The following is a 14,342-nucleotide window of genomic DNA, read 5'->3' on the forward strand; positions in this document are numbered from 1 at the left end:
ACTCAAGGTATAGCTCTAGTGGGTTTTTTTTTAATAATGGAAATAGGTGGTAAAAGGAAAATCTTTATAATTTATTGGAAAAAAAAGAAGGGGGAAACAGAAAGGGGGTGGGGATGGGGGAGGGAGCTCACGACCTAAAGTTGTTGAATTCAATATTCCTGAATATTGAATTCAACAACTTTAGGTCGTGAGCTCCCTCCCCCATCCCCACCCCCTTTCTGTTTCCCCCTTCCTTTTTTTTCCAATAAATTATATAGATTTTCCTTTTACCACCTATTTCCATTATTAAAAAAAAACCCACTAGAGCTATACCTTGAGTGCCCTACCATCCATTCTTAATTAGCACATTCGTTTAGATAATATCACCAACTTTAACTTTAACACCTATGTGTTCTATTGTACTATTGTCGTTGACATCTTTTGATGATCTGCTTCTATCACTGCTTGTTTGTCCCTACAACCACACCAACCCCCTCCACCTCTCTGTCTCTCTATCTCTCCGCCCCCCCACACACACACCTTAAACCAGCTTATATTTCAGCTCTTTCCTGGACTCGAACTCAAGTTCTGTCAAAGGGTCATGAGGACTCGAAACGTCAACTCTTTTCTTCTCCGCCGATGCTGCCAGACCTGCTGAGTTTTTCCAGGTAATTCTGTTTTTGTTTCAAACAAGACAGAGTTTGAATGGAATCTCCAAAATACATAGATGTAGAACAGAAGATGAAGAACAAGGGCAGCTGTTCCATGACTTTGGTCCTTACGAAAACAGTAACATTGGAACTGGGATTCAAAATTCTCTAAGAGGTGAGAATACAATCACTGAGCCACAAATTATATCTTGGAAAGAATGCCACAGTTAAACCTGATGTGTGAAACTGCACTGCTGATATTCCACATTTGTTGCACATGGTGCAAGAAGACCATTTTCAGTGAGGCTGGAATTGGATAACCTGTTAATGGCACTCCACCAAATTAATGGAAAACAGTCGCACTTTATCTTACTAAGACAATTTGACATCCACAGTGTGAAATAAAGATCAGAAAGAACCTAACCAGAACCCACTTTACCCAGCTCTAAAGCTTAAATCAACTCAGACACAAGGAGAAAACAGGCCTGTGGAAATGACACTCAACTCCCATTCGCCTCAAAGAGCCATCCTCTGCACTTGACTCCTCTTACTGCCGCAGCCAGAATGTGCAGAGTATTAAAAAAAGAATAAAATTGCTGCACGATCACTCATTAAAATTTATTTTCCTGCTGTTCCCAAGGAAGTGCCATTACTCTGCATTTCCACTGATCATTCATCAGTCACTTCTCAATCTCTCCAGATCATTCTGCATTTGGTTTGCCCCTTCTCTTTTACTTGCACCCCACCCTCCCCAACCCCCCAACAAAACCACAATTTGGTGTCATCTTCAAGCTTAAGATAGCCTGTTTGGTGTCTCCAAACAGCACTCGCCTGATTGTTGGTCCCTCCAATGCCCCACTAGTGACACCATGCTCCATGACAATCAACGTATAGACTCTGTGCTTTAGCCAACTTTTAATCTACTTCAGACATTTTCATTCTATTCAGTTCCATTTTACCATGTGGACTAATTGTGTTGAATGGTATGAATGTGGGATTACTAGTCAGAATTATTTTTCCACTGAAAAGTAAACAACTTCCAATTATTAAAAATAAACCCAGTTTAGCTCCTAGGTTCCCCTCACAATGCAATGTATTCTCTCCACTTTATTTGCAGTTTTATTTTATTATGGTATGAAACTGGTAGGCACATGAATGACTCCATAAATTGGGTTGCAAATGTTAAATTCTGCAGTCAATAGCTGAGAGAATCAGCCTTGCTCATCAGAGGAATTACATGAAAGTCCATTACCTTCTAAAGATGGTGCTTGGTCTTGGGCTGCATACAGCATCTCTTTGAAAGCCTGCAATACAAAACATTTCAGAATTAAACATCAATTATCATTCAAAACAGAAATTATTAAAAATCCAACATCAATAAATAAATTACTATACATGGTGTTCCCCATCACAGATTCCCTGGTAAATAACTATCTGCCTCAGTTACCTCCTTCTTCCATTACAGATATTATAGGGCAGCTTAACCACCAACATTCTATGCACAATCTAGTCTATTACTGTATCTCACAGATCAGAAGTTCCCAGGTTTAACTGCAAGTCTGTGCTGAGTTATCTGATCTCAGCTAACTGCTACAATTGGTGCCAATAAGGATCAAAAATCAACCACTCCTGACTGCTATCCTGTGGCCCCTGCTGGAAAGTGCAAATATGTCATCAAGTGAGGACAGATAAGGCTTGCCTGTAATGCTTACTGTGGTCAAATGACCTGCTGACACTCATCACCTGAGCTTCCATGTGGATTGATGTGCTGAAAATGCTGCCGGCACTAGTGGAACCACATGCATCAAGAGTCTTTGCCTCCAAAATTTACAGGGAGAAGGGTAAGATATGGATCCAAGTAACAATCTGATAGCTAAATTTATACCAACAAGATCACTGCCTGGAGTAGGGACAGAGAGAGGGAGAGAGAGAACAAGCAGGTAAATGAGGTTGTGTGTAAGTAAAGCCAAGTTAAGGCGAGTCGTGGCAAAAACTCATCTGGAGTGAAAAAGTATTTCCTGGTATAAGATGAGAAGTTGCATTACTTCAGTTCCAATGAATAAGCAATATGCTCTCAACAAACATCATAGTATTTATCTTGAAAATTATAAATATGAAAATGCAGTAATATTTTCTCAAATGTCAGGCAATTGTGCTGCTAGAACATAATTGAGGAAAAGGCATGTCAAAAACCACTTGGTGCCAGTAGTTTGTCACTACAATGTCAAGCACGTGCTTTAGAAGAATTTCTTAATGAGGTCAAACAGCCAAATTTACACATGTGCATATGTTCACAGCCACATTATAATCAAGATGGAGCCAAATAATAGAAGAGGCACGTGGTAAATAATAATTTACCTACTGCCTACATGTATACATTGTAATACATTGGGGTTTATTTTTAAGTGCTCGCCTCTTAGTGAATCCAATCTACAATATAGATAAGACAGTTTGATTAACAGGAAGTAGTTCCAAGTATTAACAAGTTATCTGCTTTGGCATAACTTTGCATTCATCCGCATTTTGCACCAACAGCATAACAAAAGGCTGCTGAAATGCCTTTCAAAATCAATCTCATTTTGCAATACACATCTCAAATTCAAAAGTCCCTTTCTCCTACATCTGAATTAAAGCACCTCATGTTAACAGGAAAGTTTTTTTCTTAAATAAAAACAAAAAACTGCGGATGCTGGAAATCGAAAACAAAAACAGAACAACCTGGAAAAACTCAGGTATGGCAGCATCAGCAGAGAAGAAAAGAGTTGACGTTTCGCGTTCTCATGACCCTTCAACAGAACTAGGTGAATCCAAGGAAGGGGTGAAATATAAGCTGGTTTAAGGTGTGTGTGTGTGGGGGGGTGGGAGGAGAGAAGTGGAGGGGGGTGGTGTGGTTGTAGGGACAAACAAGCAGTGATAGAAGCAGATCATCAAAAGATGTCACAGACAACAGAACAAAAGAACACATAGGTGTTGAAGTTGGTGATATTATCTAAACAAAATGTGCTAATTAAGAATGGATGGTAGGGCACTCAAGGTATAGCTCCAGTGGGGGTAGGGCGAGCATAAAAGCTTTAAAAATATTTTAAAATAAGGGAAATAGGTGGGAAAAGAAAAATCTATATAATTTATTGGAAAAAACAAAAGGAAGGGGGAAGAAACAGAAAGGGGGTGGGGATGGAGGAGGGAGCTCAAGTCCTAAAGTTGTTGAATTCAATATTCAGTCCGGAAGGCTGTAAAGTGCCTAGTCGGAAGATGAGGAGTTGTTCCTCCAGTTTGCGTTGGGCTTCACTGGAACAATGCAGCAAGCCAAGGACAGACATGTGGGCAAGAGAGCAGAGTGGAGTGTTAAAATGGCAAGCGACAGGGAGGTTTGGGTCATTCTTGCGGACAGACCGCAGGTGTTCTGCAAAGCGGTCGCCCAGTTTACGTTTGGTCTCTCCAATGTAGAGGAGACCACATTGGGAGCAACGAATGCAGTAGACTAAGTTGGGGGAAATGCAAGTGAAATGCAGCTTCACTTGAAAGGAGTGTTTGGGCCCTTGGACGGTGAGGAGAGAGGAAGTGAAGGGGCAGGTGTTACATCTTTTGCATGGGCATGAGGTGGTGCCATAGGAGGGGGTTGAGGAGTAGGGGGTGATGGAGGAGTGGACCAGGGTGTCCCGGAGGGAACGATCCCTACGGAATGCCGACAGGGGAGGTGAAGGGAAGATGTGGTAGCATCATGCTGGAGTTGGCGGAAATGGCGGAGGATGATCCTTTGAATGTGGAGGCTGGTGGGGTGATAAGTTAGGACAAGGGGAAGCCTATCATGTTTCTGGGAGGGTGGAGAAGGCATGAGGGCAGATGCGCAGGAGATGGGCCGGACACGGTTGAGGGCCCAGTCGGTTAAGGAAGGAGGACATGTCAGAGGAACTGTTTTTGCAGGTAGCATCATCGGAACAGATGTGACAGAGGCGAAGGAACTGAGAGTATGGGATGGAGTCCTTCCAGGAAGCGGGGTGTGAGGAACTGTAGTCGAGGTAGCTGTGGGAGTCGGTAGGTTTGTAATGGATATTGGTGGACAGTCTATCACCAGAGATTGAGACAGAGAGGTCAAGGAAGGGAAGGGAAGTGTCAGAGATGGACCATGTGAAAATGATGGAGGGGTGGAGATTGGAAGCAAAATTAATAAATTTTTCCAAGTCCTGACGAGAGCATGAAGCAGCACCGAAGTAATCATCGATGTACTGGAGAAAGAGTTGTGGAAGGGGGCCGGAGTAGGACTGGAACAAGGAATGTTCCACATACCCCATAAAGAGACAGGCATAGCTGGGGCCCATGTGGGTACCCATAGCCACACATTTTATTTGGAGGAAGTGCGAGGAGTTGAAGGAGAAATTGTTCAGTGTGAGAACAAGTTCAGCCAGACGGAGGAGAGTAGTGGTGGATAGGGATAAAATCGCATTTCCCCCAACTTAGTCTACTGCATTCATTGCTCCCAATGTGGTCTCCTCTACATTGGAGAGACCAAACGTAAACTGGGCGACCGCTTTGCAGAACACCTGCGGTCTGTCCGCAAGAATGACCCAAACCTCCCTGTTGCTTGCCATTTTAACACTCCACCCTGCTCTCTTGCCCACATGTCTGTCCTTGGCTTGCTGCATTGTTCCAGTGAAGCCCAACGCAAACTGGAGGAACAACACCTCATCTTCCGACTAGGCACTTTACAGCCTTCCGGACTGAATATTGAATTCAACAACTTTAGGTCTTGAGCTCCCTCCTCCATCCCCACCCCCTTTCTGTTTCTTCCCCCTTCCTTTTGTTTTTTCCAATAAATTATATAGATTTTTCTTTTCCCACCTATTTCCATTATTTTTAAATATTTTTAAATCTTTTATGCTCCCCCCACCCCCACTAGAGCTATACCTTGAGTGCCCTACCATCCATTCTTAATTAGCACATTTGTTTAGATAATATCACCAACTTCAACACCTATGTGTTCTTTTGTTCTGTTGTCTGTGACATCTTTTGATGATCTGCTTCTATCACTGAACAAAAACAGAATTACCTGGAAAAACTCAGCAGGTCTGGCAGCATCAGCGGAGAAGAAAAGAGTTGACGTTTCGAGTCCTCATGACCCTTCAACAGAACTAGGTGAATCCGAGGAAGGGGTGAAATATAAGCTGGTTTAAGGTGTGTGTGTGTGTGTGTGTGTGTGTGTGTGGCAGGGGGGGGGTTTGGGTGGGGGGAGAGAAGTGGAGAGGGGGTGTGGTTGTAGGGACAAACAAGCAGTGATAGAAGCAGATCATCAAAAGATGTCACAGACAACAGAACAAAAGAACACATAGGTGTTGAAGTTGGTGATATTATCTAAACGAATGTGCTAATTAAGAATGGATGGTAGGGCACTCAAGGTATAGCTCTAGTGGGGGTGGGGAGAGCATAAAAGATTTTAAAATATTTAAAAATAATGGAAATAGGTGGGAAAAGAAAAATCTACATAATTTATTGAAAAAAACAAAAGGAAGGGGGAAGAAACAGAAAGGGGGTAGGGATGGAGGAGGGAGCTCAAGACCTAAAGTTGTTGAATTCAATATTCAGTCCGAAAGGCTGTAAAGTGCCTAGTCGGAAGATGAGGTGTTGTTCCTCCAGTTTGCGTTGGGCTTCATTGGAACAATGCAGCAAGCCAAGGACAGACATGTGGGCAAGAGAGCAGGGTTTTTTTCTTATTCATTTTACGGGATGTGGGCTATTGGAGTTACAATGTTTTATGGTTATAAGATTCTTCCCCCGCCCTGCTTAAAATTAAGTGGTTATTAGAATTTCCTACTTCAGTATGGTTTACTGTTCACTGCACTCTGCAGAAAATCACTAAACAGTATTTAAAGAGAGCTAGACACCAAGCTGTTGATCAATTTATAACCATGAATCCTTGAAGAATTTGTTAACATGGCAGTTCCTGGTTGGAAAAGTCAACTGCAAAATTAATTGCAGTTCTTTTTGTTCTAAATTTGCTGCAAGTACAAGTATCCTGCAATGTGCAAACTGCACTCCACTCACCCTGAATTTTTTCCACTGAAATAGAAGTGTGATTCATTTTATGTAACAACATGAAACAACAGTTAGTGGCACCAGAACGTAAACTGTGAAATGAGAAAAGACTGTTCAATCTATCAATCCAACGCTGTCTGTATTAAGTCTGTTATCTTGGCATGACAAAAAGAGACTTTCAGTCTTTGATTTGGCTTTTAAAACGATAGCTAAGTGGCTGCAATAAGTTCCAAAACAGAAGGCAGGAAGCAATCTATCTGTGATAAACAAGCAAGGATGTTCAGTAGAAGATTAGTTAAGACAATGAGTTTTTGTAGTTTGCAATTTTGGATTGTACCAAAATAAACTTTTAATATGGGCTTGAGAACCAAGCAATGTGTGTTTAACAGCTCAGTGACAAACATCCTCATGGACTGCCCTTTGATAATTTGTTACTGGCAATGCTTCATTTAAAATGGAGTGAATAAGTTAGCAGTTTAAAAAAAGTGCTGAGACTATCAACACTCACCGGTCCAGGTTGTCTGTTCAGGATCAGAACCCCAGTTGCCGACCCTGATCAGCCAAAGTAAACACACACTTATCTTCCTCTGATTTTTCTGAGTAATCTTCTGATGGAGGATTCTTTGCATCTGACCTAATGCAGAAAAATTCATAGGGAGCAGAGAATCTGCGCAGAAACCATGCGGGTGCCAGTGGAAACGAGCAGGGCAGTGGGTGTATAAGTGGGTAGTTGAAGCAGCTCAGGGGGTAGTCAGGTCAAACTGGGGGGGGGGGGGGGGGGGGGGGGGGGGGGGGGGGGGGGGGGCAAACTTGGAAGCCGGGGAGATGGGGGTGGTCAGGCTCGGAGGTTGGGGGTGGGCGCAGTCAGGCTGGGTATTCTGGAATTCGGGAGAGTCAGGTGGCATCAGTGAGAGTGATTGGGAGTTTAGATGCATAGTTGCCCAGGTGTCAGATGAGAAATTTTCTGTCTATCATTTCCTGGGTAACTATATCCAGTTAAGTAAGTCGGAACCGCCTGAAGTCTTCAACTCGAACCCAGAGTTGGAGACTTTTTCAGAGTGTCCCATGGAGCAGGGGAATGTTCAAATTCTCACGAAATCCTTGCGCTGAGACTTCCAAGAGGTCCCATAGCCCATCTTCCAGGATACATCCAGTCTCCGACTATATGGAGAAAATCCTTCCACAAAACCATCTGGGCCATGGTTATTAAGGAGAAAATTGGACCTCTTCCAAAGACTGCACAATTGAATGAGAAACTTGTTATCAAGGTTGCACGGCTCCTCCAGAAGCTTTGCTATAACTGTATCTCGGCAAGAGGCTCAACATTCGAATATATGGAAGGGCATTAGGATGGGGTATTTACATGATAGGTACCCACTTAACATGCCAGAAAAAGTTGGGGCCTATCCATTACAGGGTAAGCAATTTTATGGTAAGTCTTAATTACTCCCAAAAAGCCTCTCTGGCATTGAAAAAATTAACATTTGCAAGTGTGGAATCTCATCACTTCAGTTTTTAATTATTGTTGAAAATTTTAAAAAATAAAGAATTTTAAATAAAATGTTACCTTTGTCTTTGTTTCTAATCTTACAGGTTTAAAGTAATTTGCAAAAGTAGTATGAGAAAAGAACTCTCTCACAGCGAGAGGTTAAGGTCTGGAATGCACTGCCTGAGAGTGTGGTGGAGGCAGGTTCAATCGAAGCATTCTAAAGGGAATCAGACGGTTATCTGAAAAGGAAGAATGTGTAGGGTTATGGGGAGAAGGCAGGAGAATGGAACTAAGTGAATTGCTCATTCGGAAAGCCAATGCAAACACAATGGGCCGAATGGTCTTCTTCCGCACTGTAACAATTCTGTAATCTCTCTTGCAATTCTATCTTTCGCTCTTGTTATTTCACTATCAGTACATGATTTTGCTTTGAACTAGCTGTTCTAACGTAGACTTCCTGGTTCAAACTGACAGGCTCAAAGATTTTTCAATCCAATTGCTTGCCGCATTCACGCAGATCCTGGATCCCTGAAGAGGGTGCTGTTTTACACAGAATTGCCTACAATATACAACACAAAAAAAGGCCATTCAGCCCAACCAGTCGATGTCTATGTTTATACTCCACTCGAGCCTTTTCTTATTCTTCCTCATTTAATTACATTAGCATATTATCCCTAAGATAAAAGCAAAATACTGCAGATGCTGGAAATCTGAAATAAAAACAGAAAATGCTGGGAAAACTCAGCAGGTCTGGTAGCATCTGTTGAGAGAAAAACAGAGTTAATGTTTTGAGTCTATGTGACTTCTTCAGCTCTGAAGAGTCATACGGTCTCAAAACATTAACTCTGTTTCTCTCTCCACAGATTCTGTCAGACCTGCTGAGTTTTTCCAACATTTTCCGTTTTTATTACACTCTATTCCCTTCTCCTTCAAATATTTATCCAGGTTTCCCTTAAATGCATCAACTACTCCCTGTGGTAATGAGTTTTACTCTCTGGGTAAAGAAGTTTCTATTGAATTCCTTAGTGACAATTTTATATCGTTGGCCTCTAGCTTTTCTCTTCTCCACAAATAGGAACAGTCTCTGTGTTTACTCTATCAAAACATTTGACAATTTTAAAAGCCTCTATCAGGTAACCCCTCAGCATTCTATCTTCAAGAGAAATAAGACCCAGGCTTTATATCTTACCTAATAGGTATAACCTAAGGTATCATCCTTATAAATCTTTAAATCTATAGTGCCTCTATATCCCCTTTAACATGTGGTGACCAGAACTGCACACATCATACTTTCCCCTGCCATCCATGTACTTAGTTTAGGCTCTTTCCTTACCTCCCTCATGTCATTTATTCAAGCATGGTAAGTCATTAGCGTTTATTTTGTTCTTGCTTTTTAGTGGAGTATGTTTTTCCCTGCACTCTGCTGAACACCTTTTTAAATGTTTCTCACTGCTCTTCTACGTCATTGTTTGGCAACATTGTTGTCTACTTTATTTTTCTATGTTTCTAATTATGGCAAGTTTCAATGCAAAAGCCTTTAAAAAGTATGTGTATAAAGGTAATGAATGGCTTGCGGCTGTTCATTCATTGCTGACCATAAAATTGGGCCATTAAAACCATAAAACATGGGAAGTCTTCAGTAGTGTTTAGTTCTGGTATAAGCACAACAAATTCAATGGGTATATGGAGCTCACAGTTTCCTCTAACAAAACTGCAAAGGAGAAAACCCAACTGCCTCATCCAGAGAGCCATGAGTTTACCACTAAGAAAGCTTTCTGAAAAGAAGGTGCAATTAACCCTTTAGGAACTGGTTCAATGCGTTCAATTATTATACTGAATCACATCTTTCTGATTTTTTTGTCTATAAGTATATGTAGACACTAGTTTTGAATGTACAGATAGGTCCAGCAGTTTGGTTCTTTCCACCTTCTAAATTGACTGGAAAATTAGTTTTCTAACATTTTAAATATAAGCAACATTAACCTACACATGGTTAACCTACAGTCAGAGCTTCTGGTTAAATCGGGCTGTTCTGCTTATGAAAACGTTTAGGAGAATACCGCCTCTTTAGTGGGTTCTCCAAATTTTAGCAATCTAACAAAATCGAATAATCACAATTAAAATCTCCAAGGCAAAACCTCGGAAATTTTCTCCAGCACTCAATAGGTAATGCAACAAAAACTCTGAAATGATCTGTTACCGTTAACAGTATTCAACCCAAGCAGCTACATTCTGTGAATCTGATTTCACTGCCTCATCACACCAGTTAATTTAACAGAGTTTTATGTGCCGCTCAAAGTTAAAGAACTCCGTCACAAAGCAAAAAAAAATGGAATATTATAGATAAAAAAGGCAAAAAAAAATTGCATGTTTTCTGCAGAGTATATTTGGGTGGGAAAGTGGAAAACAAATAATTCAAAACTAGCTCTGGGATCGCTTCAAATGAGGACAAATTATTCCAATTTGAACAATCCCAGGCTGTGCAAGTTTTTCATTTAGTTGCTGCAATTCTTGATGCAATTCTTCAAATCCTCTTTGAAGCACAATTTATACCAAGTCATGAGAAGAGGGAAAAGATATGAGTTAAATATTAACATATTTATTTGAGCAGTGCAATGTGATGTACTATGGACTGGCAGCGCCTCAGAGTTCAAGGTATTACTGTAACTCAGCTGAAGTAATTTCTAGTAACCGTCTTCCAAATAACCTGGCTCAGGAATTAGTCATGCTTTTTTTAGGCACGAGTGTTATTGCGAAACACAGCAGATAGTCAGATATATATTTTAAAAGATAAATGGCCCCTGCTTACTCATTTAATGGCTATGTAAGCATATTGGCAGTATATTTTAAAAACCTCTTGTGAAATTTGCATTTTCCTACTTCCCCATTCATTTATTTTCCCTATTAAAGGCTTTCCTCTCTACTCAAATGCATACTCCTTTCCAACTTTCACTTATATAAGTGTCTTAATGTAACAGAATGTCCATTAACACTTTACAGGAGGTAAAAGTAACCAGACATCTAGCAATGGTGATTAAGATAGATTAGAGGGGGCAGCAAAATTTTGATTAAAGAGATAGGTTTTGAGGTTTTTGAATGAGAGGCGAAAGACAGCAAGGCAAAGGTGATAGGGAACATTCCAAAACTTGGAGATAAAGGTGGCTTTAAGGTTTTTTAGTATCAATGGTGGAATATGCAGGCAAGTGAGATGCAAAAGAAACCGGAATTGGGAGGGAGGTTGCTAATAAGGAGGGATGAGGCTACAAAGACACTTGTAGATGAAAACAAAAACTTGGAAAACAATGTGTTGCAGGGACCAACAGCAAATGAAGTATGCAAGGCATGAGAGAGAAGCAAAAATTATTTCAGAATAGAATTCAACTAGTGGAATTTTGGACAAATCGCAAGTTGTCACGTGCAAAACTTGGGCAAAAGCTGTGGAGAATGATCTAGAGTAAAGGGAAGCAAGGCTGGGACTGAGACAGGTGACATCGAGAAAATCTCAAAGACACTCCAAGCTTGCCATTAGGAGATAGACAAAAATTGCCCAGGTGACCACCTTCTCAATTTTTCCTCTCCATGGGATCCCCCTCCGTGCAGGTTACCTCCACTCAACACCTCCCTTTCTTCCTCCTACCAAAGGACAAGCAAAGAGCAAGATATCACAGGCACAAGTTGAATCTACACCTTTCCGGACAAATATACCAATTTACTGCTCCAAAAGTCCACTTTGAATATGAATGCTATTTTAAAGGTATTTTACAACACTGTGCATGTGTTTTTAAAAATTAAGGTGCTGAGAATTTTTCATCATTTGTCTCTTTCTACTCTCCTAAAGGCAATGACTTTTACGGAGATACAGATCTGTGGGTCAGGCAGACTGCAGGTGCAGTACTCAATGGACAATTCTTTGTGGATCACTGGATAGGTGTCAGGAGCAGGAAATCTCAGCTATTCCTAGCTCAGGGATGTCAGTTATAGCATCTCACCCGAGTTCAGTTAATTCACTGTGGAACACCATTCAAAGCTGCAACCCTCTGGTCTTATGGCTCAGCACTACAGGGAACAATGGATCAACATTCACATCGCATCCCTGGTTAGTACCCAGTTGCCCCTGGGGAAGTAAATAATCCTACCAGTAGAGTGAATTCCATGAGAAAATTAAAGGGCTCCAAAAGAGCTCCCTTGCAGAATCCCAGTTCCCCCAGAACCAACAGTCTTAACATTGAGTAGCCCACTGGCGTTATGGCAAAAGGGCATGCTCTCCGAATCTTAGAACTTAATGTCGAGGGCCTATCAGCCTTGCCACCCAACACTCCATCAACATCATCTGTCTCCAAGAGGCCCATAATGGGACTGAAGAAGCAGGTCACTATTAATCAACAGCTTTGACCAACTGTGCTACTCCCCTCATGCTAAACACAGCCACCCCCCATGTCTGATCTGGCATTGCTAATGTAGTCTTGTCATCAACCAAGTTCTGTGACACAATTCGGGTCAGCATTTTCATATCGCAAATGTGTTTGAGCCTCCAAGTGCCAGCTGGGAACAATTCTGCCAACATTGCCTCACTCAACCACCTGGGAGACTTCAACAACCACCACACTGACTCAGTACCAAAGTGATAGCGGACAGCTCCTACAGTGGGTCTCCAAAAATGACCTTACCTTGAAACATGACCCCAGGCAACAGAGAACATTTCATTCAGCTGGATGGGGCCAGAAATGCTTATCTGACTTGTGCTGGGTCAGTTCCTTTGATGGTAATCCTCAACATGGATGATTTCCCACATAGTCAACACAGGCTATCACTCATCCATATTGGCCTTTGTCTTCCAGTCATCAACAGTGCAAGGAAGATGTGATGGAAATTCCGAAAAGCTGACTGGCAAAAATACAGTGAGACCTCGGGCTGGATTATTGGAAATATGCCTATCCGTAACATACCTGTGGAAGATATATAAGCGCTTTTGTGGCGCCATTCACAAGGCTGTTTGCATAGCCATCCCTCATGGCTACTGAGCCATCCATATCCGATGCCTTGAAACTGAAAGAGCAGCACTCCTAAAGGAATATGAATCATCTGGCAAACCTGAAATAGCAGACCACCTCATTGAGTCTCTCAATGCTGCTCACTGTGACAGATGGGAGGAAATGACAGCAGGGCTCAACTTCACTCATTCCCATTGGAAGTACCACCTTGAAGCAGCCCAAAAATCACCTGTATTGAATCGCTCATCAGTCAACCCAAACCAAACTGCCCATCGTCTGCTCAATGTGGTGAGGGCACCAGTGGATAAGAAAACAAAACTCACCATCTATAATGAACTAAAATAAATCACACCAGCAACATGCAGAACAAGGCAGTCCGGGTGGGAGGCAAAGGCATACTGGCACTGTCACTGGATTAGTATTCCAAACACCCAGGATAATGCTCTGGGGGCCCTGGTGGGATCCCACCATGGCAGATGGTGAAATCTGAATTCAATAAATATCTGGAATTAAAAGTCTGATGATGACCATGAAACCATTAATTGCCAACTGCCGTAAAAACCCATCTGGTTCACTACCGTCCTTTAGGGAAGGAAATCTGCTGTCCTTACCAGGTCTGTCCTACATGTGACCCCAGAACCAAAGCAATTAGGGATGGGCAATAAATGCTGGTCTAGCCAGCACAGAACTGGAGACAACATTAAGGGACCCAAAATGTGGCAAAGCAATGGAACATGACAACATTACACTAGAATTCCTGAAACAACTCAGCCCCTGTGCTCGTGCCTGATTGACTCAGTTCTACATAAGGATCATCAGCTCAAACTCACTCTCGAAGGTGTGGCGTATGGCAAAAATCACTGCCATACCAAAACATGGAAAAGATCCAACACTGGCAGCCAGCTACTTTCTGTGTGCTTGAAGATTTTTGGGCATCTAATGCTGCAACTCATAGCTCCGGAAGTAGAGACCATCCTTAATGTCGCCCAAGCTGGTTTCCATTAGGGGTGCAGCACAAGTGATCAAGTTCTGGTACTCACCACCTACATCAAAAATGCTTCCAAAAGACCTTGAAGACAAGCACGGTGCTGCTGGACCTCTCAGTTGCCTATGATACAGTGTGGCATACTGGTCTGTTCCTAAAGCTGGGTCAGGACAGTTGTTGAAACACCTCTTTGCAACAGATGATTTAAAGTCCATCTT

General features: G+C 41.9%; 1 protein-coding gene across 3 annotated transcripts in view; it reads right to left on the reverse strand.

Moving 5' to 3' along the window:
* The window catches only part of LOC121289009 (xenotropic and polytropic retrovirus receptor 1 homolog), a 355,844-nt gene that overhangs the window by 323,019 nt on the left and 18,483 nt on the right, over positions 1 to 14,342 (reverse strand). For all 3 annotated transcript variants that reach the window (XR_005945478.1, XR_005945477.1, XM_041207881.1), the window contains exon 2: positions 1,882 to 1,933. Coding sequence is in view for 1 of the 3 variants with exons in the window: in XM_041207881.1 (XP_041063815.1) it covers positions 1,882 to 1,933 (52 nt within the window). In the remaining 2 variants the exon portion in view is untranslated. The remainder of the gene's footprint in view (positions 1 to 1,881; positions 1,934 to 14,342) is intronic.

This window comes from Carcharodon carcharias, chromosome 16 (assembly GCF_017639515.1).
Source record: "Carcharodon carcharias isolate sCarCar2 chromosome 16, sCarCar2.pri, whole genome shotgun sequence".
Taxonomy (NCBI): domain Eukaryota; kingdom Metazoa; phylum Chordata; class Chondrichthyes; order Lamniformes; family Lamnidae; genus Carcharodon; species Carcharodon carcharias.